General features: G+C 45.3%; 2 protein-coding genes across 7 annotated transcripts in view; one reads left to right on the top strand and one right to left on the bottom strand.

Annotated features, from left to right (window-relative positions):
• NUDT2 (nudix hydrolase 2) lies at positions 1 to 5,893 on the bottom strand. Of its 6 annotated transcripts, none has more exons than XM_040656608.2 (4): positions 5,447 to 5,893; positions 4,829 to 4,972; positions 4,269 to 4,414; positions 1 to 1,297 (listed from the first exon to the last, which is right to left on the bottom strand). In XM_040656608.2, the coding sequence occupies exons 3-4, from the start codon at positions 4,399 to 4,401 to the stop codon at positions 984 to 986; spliced, it is 447 nt and encodes a 148-aa protein (XP_040512542.1). In that variant the 5' UTR covers positions 4,402 to 4,414; positions 4,829 to 4,972; positions 5,447 to 5,893; the 3' UTR covers positions 1 to 983. The 6 variants fall into 6 exon arrangements, with proteins under 6 accessions (XP_040512542.1, XP_046761556.1, XP_046761557.1 ...); XM_046905600.1 differs by having other exon boundaries at positions 5,865 to 5,893; XM_046905601.1 differs by lacking the exon at positions 4,829 to 4,972 and having other exon boundaries at positions 5,395 to 5,893.
• Positions 5,894 to 6,008: 115 nt separating this feature from the next.
• Positions 6,009 to 6,698, top strand: part of KIF24 (kinesin family member 24) — a 34,712-nt gene continuing 34,022 nt past the window's right edge. The window contains exon 1 of the mRNA XM_424972.8: positions 6,009 to 6,270. The gene's annotated coding sequence lies outside the window, so the exon portion shown is untranslated. The remainder of the gene's footprint in view (positions 6,271 to 6,698) is intronic.

The following is a 6,698-nucleotide window of genomic DNA, read 5'->3' as shown; positions in this document are numbered from 1 at the left end:
TCATTACTAACAGAACATTTAATGACCATACAAAGCACTAGCATGTCAATGACAAAAGAGAGATTCACAGAAAAGCTGATGCAGGTGAAGATGCAGAAGCCAGAAGTACAACCACAGCCTACTGTAATCATCCAACGGGAGTGTCTGCAGCAAAGCACTGACAGTGCACATGACCCTGCTGCCCCCGCGTATGCAGCCTGCAGACAACATTGATGCTATCAAACAGATGCAATGCCTATTAGCTCAGATACTGTGTGTAGAAAATGCTCTATTAGGCAGCCATAGACTTCCCCTTCACAACCTTTTGAATAATGTATGGCCAAAGTATCTGTTTGAGAACAAAAAGGAAGGGGAAAAAAAGAACTTCAAGTTTACCATTTAAATACTGTATGTCAACAGTTTACTGAGACTCCTTGGATAGCAACTATTTTCATAACAGAATATCAGCTATGTACATAAATTCATGATACAAACAAACAAGACCTGAAATGATTTGACAAGTTATCACAGTATATCAGCAGAGGAATTAGGAACAGAACTACTGCTGCCCAATTTGAAATGCAAGATGCAACTTCTGCAGTACACATTTTACTATTAAAAAATCTCCATATCCTCATTTTTACAACACTGCAGATCTACATCAGCAAGTCAAGAAACATCAAGTGTTTGATTTTCAAAAGTAGACACAATTATTCAGCAATTTATGAAAAAAAAATAGAGAGGAACACAGAGAGACTTTGTTAGCTCAGGGTTTCAACTCAGATATCTCTGGCTTACAGTTCAGTCAGACCACACTGCTTTTACATTAGCTATGGGAGACAAAAGCATAAGTTCTTTAAAAGCTCCAAGTATTATTACTGAGTTTGTAGAGGTTTAGAAAAAGAAAGGATATTTCTGCAGCCATATAGTACTTATACTGGCTAAAAAATAAAATTAAATTAAAAAAAAATATCAGAAATTCTTCTTGCTCTTCACAAAAGCATTTATTTGTTGGAGCTGAGAAACTGATGCGCATCTTTCAGCGTTGCTTGCATATCCTCATATTCTGCAAATTTGCAAGCATCCTCCAACTTCAGCCAGCGGAAAGCCTGGTGTTCCTCCGAGAGCTTAATTTCTGTGTTACAATCCTTCACCTCTGCCAGCCAGTAAACAACAGTCTTGGGTTTGCCGTGGACAGGATAGTGCAGTTCTTTCCTGTACCCTTCCACAAGATTGAGCTGACTGGCCTGAAGACCTGCCTCTTCCTGTGTTTCCCTGAAGGCTGTCTGCAAGTCATCCTCTCCTGGATCCACATGGCCTGTCAAGAGCATGACAAAATCTAAGACTTTGTTTCTTCATTTGACAACTGAGAAACATTAGGAGAGAGAAGAGAGGACACAATAGCTGACAAAGAATCAAGCTAGAATCAGAGAACCAAGGTTGCTTTTCAAACATTTACGTCTTCATTTTGCTCCTGTGGCTTTTACAATTGTTGTTCACACTACATCTTTCAAAATAAACAGTGGCCTGTTAGCATGAGAAATCTTGTCTTCCCAGCCCTACCCTCCTCTTCTGGATCGTCACGCACCCACAGTGGTCCACCTGACATTACACTTCAGGCTAAGAACTGAGTGTTCACTGAATATTTTTCCTTTAGCCAATAAGAAAGGAGACTGCTGATCTCCAGGAGTCTTAGTGCTCGCCCTCAACTTCTTCCCTCCCACTGAGGCTCGAGGCTCAGTTCTGCAAAGCTCTTATTTGCTGACAACACAGAAACAATGGCACCAGACACTAGCAAATTCCATTTGAAAGGTGAGTTTCACAAAAAAAAAAAAAAGCTTTCAATCACTTGATTCACAGCTTAGAACAACACCATGAGTGCTATAAAATACTGTTGGAAAAAAAAAAAAGTGAAAGTTACCAACATAACCAAACTACCTTCCCACATTTCCTTGTTTCAGCACATCCTAAACTGCTAAGAAATCAGTCATGAAATCACTAACTGGAAAACAGACAAGGTTGCCATGCTTCATACCTAAGATTGCTGTACTTCAAGAGTAGGTCAAATGCTTACGAATCCTAAGCCACCCTATGAACACCTGGATGCTAAGATTTGGATGCTAAGTTATCAGAGACCACCACTATTTTCTCCTGCACTGGGTCATGCAGCAGTTTAAGAGTCTTTTTATTTTTTTTTTCCATATTACCCTGTGAAGTACAGCACACCTAAATGCCAGTCTTGCCAACAGCTGTTTTAGTCCTCCAGGACACCCTATTTGTTTTATGTTGCTTAGAATGAGAGGATAAATATAACATATCCCCAGCTGTTTATATTTTTGTTGAGAAATGTCAGATTCGGTTTTCTCATGAAAGATCCAGACAAGACCACAAATAGAACAAGCCAAGCAAGATCTGAAAAAAGCAATGAAACATGAGCTGGGAGGCTTCATGGGGGAAAAAAAAAAAGGCAAGAATAATATTAAAAATAAACTTTATTTTGCCTCTGTTATCACTCTCTTCTATTTAGGAGTCTGCATATAGCCACAACTTATCACAGAGACAAATATTTCCTCAGGTTTCAGGTACCCAAAGCCACCTTTTAGTAATCAGATTGGTATATGTGAGAAGTTTGTTTTGCTTTGTCGAAAGGTCTCTCTCACATCTTTATGTATGAGAAACTTAACCATCCTTTTACATGACACTTTCTCGAAAGTAAAACACAATTCCATTTAAAAAAATAACTGTGCAGAAAACAGCATCTGACACTGCATTTGACGTTTTAGATATTTGAGATCAAACACACCGTAGCTTTAAGTAAAAACAGTTTTCCCCGACTTTCAGCACTGCAAGTCAAAGTCTCCTTCTTTCTGAAGGATATACATATTTCCAAAGCTGGGACTTTTACTAGTGGCTGAGAAAAAGAATCCACCTGGACTTGCACAACTGAATTTCTTTTATCCACAGCAAGTCCCAAAGAACATCCACAAACAGTAAAGAATAACAGTTTATAACAATCGTGACCTATCGATACCAAAGATGCAGTGAGTTGAGGCAGCAATAAAACTGGAGGCTGGGGTTCAATTTCAACTCACAGAACATAGATGCTACCACCTGCCTGCCAACACAGAGAAAGGAAATCAGCACACCCCACTATTGCTAACCTCTAGCCTAAGCTCAGCAAGCTTCCAGCTTTCAGTGGAATACTCTGCCTACCAGGAAGATAAAGGTGAACTGACAGCATATCACGACAGCTTTCAGCTCCTCAAATTCATCTACGCTCATGCAGTCCCAACATGCTAAGGAAGACAACAAACCCCACATCTCCTTCCCACCAGACTCGATTTGTACCAGGCCACAGTTCTAAGAGCACAGATAAGAGTGATGTTTATGTGGGGGAATCCAGGCAAGTACAGTTTAATCCCCTAAGGGTTGCTAAGGGAACTTTAAAGATATCAAGGTACAGCTATAGTCATAAGTAGACTTGTATCCTGTGTGCACTTGGAGAGGTGTCAGGAGCCAGTACTAAAAGTTACAAACTTGAAGTGACTATATCTGTATTGTACAGAAGTTTTTGCAACCTGGAACTGTCTTTGAAGATCATTCACTCCGAAGAGAACATAATATCTAACAACTCCTTCATTTTTGATCTACAGAACCTTTAACATTATGATCTGAGTGCATGAGATGCATGTCTCTGAGACATTTCACTTGCCAAGAGGCAAGCATGTTCAGAATTTCTGCATTCCCTGAGAAACCTTCTCACATGGATCTCTCCTCTCATAATAGTCCTGGCTCTCGGTTTTCCAGTAGGTTGCAAACTTTTCTAGCTAGACTTTTGGTGAATCGGACAGAGGGAGAGGTCTGTAAAGTTTGCTTCCTTTCATTAACGGAAGAGCACAGCTGATTTTGTTACTAGCTTTTTTTTCCCCCCTGATTCATAAACTCCTGTTTACAAACCATTCACGTACTATGCTTTAAGAACACTATTTACACTATTTTACAAAATAAGAGGTACAAACTAGAGGGAAGAAACAGTACTTAAGAAGATGTAGAATGTACTTGAAATACTTCTGTGCTGTGCTTTTTCTGGTACCAGGGCTGCCACCCTGTACCACCAAATACTGGCTCTGCGGCGCAGCCATAAAGCTCCTCCCTCTGGTGCTCGAAGAGCACAATTAGCTGTGAATGTCAGCTGGTTAACTGCCCCTAAAGCTGACTCTTCAGCCAAACTCAGTCAGAAGTATCATTCCTGTCACAAGCAACACTAAAGTTATCAGAACAAACATCACCTTTGGGGGGGGTCCAGTGATGGGTCCCATAGGATGTCTGGAGGAGGAGGTATTCGATACTGTCAGCAGCCTTAGAAGACGGTGATGACTGCAGTCTTCTGTAGATTATCAAGCCACATGCTCTTACAGCCATGTCCCCCTCTTAACTGCAAGGAGAGCAGCAGAAGAGCACAGAGGATCATGCAGAAATAACACAGAGCTCAAGCAGATAAACCATATTTATCCAGGAAATGTTCTCAGCACGGGCTAAAAGTCACCCAATCCCTCACAGTTACTACATAGATAAACTGCATCTTAGTAACTATCCACGTGAACTATCAATGTGAAAATTAAGCCCTTTCCTTTTAAAACGAGAATCGCACAAAAGTAAAAAAGTTTTCAAAAAGCACAAAATATGACTTGTGTGCCACTTCTTTGCAGTTGCTATTTTACATGATACACTAGAGGGAGGTAAAATGATAAAAGTAAAACAGAAGCCAGAAATGTAACAGTCTGAAGCTTTTTCACCGCCAAAAAATAAAAAATAAAAAAAATCTAAAGGTACTGTGCAAAGATAATACCTCAACATTACTTGGGAGTGGCAAACAGAAATAACTGCCCAACACAGATGCCCTGCAGCTCAGAATTCCTCAGGATGTCAGTGGCAAAGCTGAGCAACATGATGTCAGAGGACGGGCGCTCTGTCATCTGGCCTAGATGTAAAGCTGTGATACAAAATTAACAGCTTCTTGGCATGCAAGTTAAGCATTAATTTGACGTAAATAGCAACCACACATCTCTTAAGTGACAAGTGTTATAAGCAAAAAAGCTGTGTAGCCAAGGCAACTAGTTCTTTAAGTCCGAGAGCAATGGAGATGAGAAATCCATTTTAAAGGACACAGCAACTCCCTGCCTCAGGTACAACTTGTTATCTTGACAGTGCTGCTGTTTTCAATAGATAATACATTTACACAGCGCTGTTTTTCCCTTTAATGTTCTGTGAGACATGGTAACACCTCCATTTGGAGATGAGAGCACAGGGTAGCGCCATTCACCAGCAACAAAGCCTCAGGGCGGCACGCAGTCACCTTGCTTAACTCCTCTACGCATTTCATCAGCCGTGCCAAACCCGACCCTCGCTACCCACCACCACAGCCACGACCCCCAGCGCCCGGCGGCCGCTGCCTCACACACCGCACCCGGGGCATCAGCACCACCTCCTGGGCGAGCCGGGAAACGCCGCGGGGCCGCGCCGACCCTGAGAGGGCAAACACCCCGCGGGTGCAGAAGCTGCAGAGGCTGCAGCCCGACGCTCCCCTGCCGCGGGCGGAAGGAAGGCTCTGGGTGTGTGGGGGGGAGGTCGGGCGGTCCCTCAGGTGCTGCTGGGTCGCTCCAGCGAGCAGAGCGCCCCGCGCTGAGGCGGGCAACCGCACTGAGCTGAATGGGGGAAGCAGGCCCGGCGGCCCCAAGGCCTCCGGGATGTTACAGCCGCGGTCCCAGGACGCCACGAGCTGCACACCGGGACCAGGGAAAGGGGAACTGGGAAGAAGCAACCAGAAAGTCGGGCGGGAGGAGAGAACAAAGCCCTCACGGAACGCAGACGCTGCCGACCCTCACCTGTACTTCCTGCATAGAGCGTGGGCGGGACTGGCGCGTGACTGAGAACCGTCTGAACCAATCGCAACACCCCTCGCCTCTCCCTCGCCCCCATTCGCTGTCGGTGGGCGCGAGCGTTTGAAGCGGGAAAGGCGCCGTTGCTACGGAGACGCGGCCTGGGCGCCGCCGCCGCCGCCTCCGTGTCTGCCGCGGCCGGTGAGGGGTTGGGGGCGGCGGGGTTTCTCCCCGCGGTGCCGTCCCCGTTCCCTCAACCCCGTCCCCTCCTGTGGGCTCCGGGAATGAAGCAGAGGTCAGCAAAGAGGGAAGCGGAGCGGGCGCTGCGGGCCGCGGGCACGCTCTGATCTCATTGCCGGGCCTCGCTGGAGGACCGCGGGCCGCCTCCTCGGCTCCCAGCCTGGAGCTGTCAGTAAGTGGCCGATCCCTTCCCCTCGAGCCGCGAGCTGTGTGCCCTGTGTTTCCCCAAAGGAATGCCTGCAGGCTCCTTCCAGGGGTGAAACTACAGAGTTGGTCCATCTGGGAGTAAATGCAGCATGGAGAGCTATAAACTGCTCCGGGGCAAACCACAAGTGCGTTGTCCCCCGAGTCTTGCAGTGTAATTCCAGATGCACAGCAGCTTGTTTAGGTATAATTATAAAACAAATACTGAGAGCCATTCGTTAAATCTCACTGGCAGGAGAATCCTAGGCACAATTTTCAAATAATCAGCATCTCGATTTAACTCTGGGATTCTTTTCTTGGCGTGTGGTTGAATATTAGACACTTCCCGTTTCCATGCAGCTGCTGTTCCCAGCAGCTGTTGGGTATCAGCTGTGGGAGGGGGGCTCTTCGGCTGAG

The sequence above is a fragment of the Gallus gallus genome, chromosome Z (genome assembly GCF_016699485.2).
Source record: "Gallus gallus isolate bGalGal1 chromosome Z, bGalGal1.mat.broiler.GRCg7b, whole genome shotgun sequence".
NCBI classification, from domain to species: Eukaryota; Metazoa; Chordata; class Aves; order Galliformes; family Phasianidae; genus Gallus; species Gallus gallus.
Note: the sequence above shows the minus strand (reverse complement) of the source record. Positions and strands in the feature narration are given on the sequence as shown.

Coding starts and splice junctions, on each gene's coding strand:
- NUDT2 (XM_046905601.1), bottom strand. CDS start 4,401: ATGGCTGTAAGAGCATGTGGCTTGATAATCTACAGAAGACTGCAGTCA. Junction 1,298..4,268: donor TCACTGGACCCCCCCCAAAG/GTGATGTTTGTT, acceptor TGCTCTTGACAG/GCCATGTGGATCCAGGAGAG.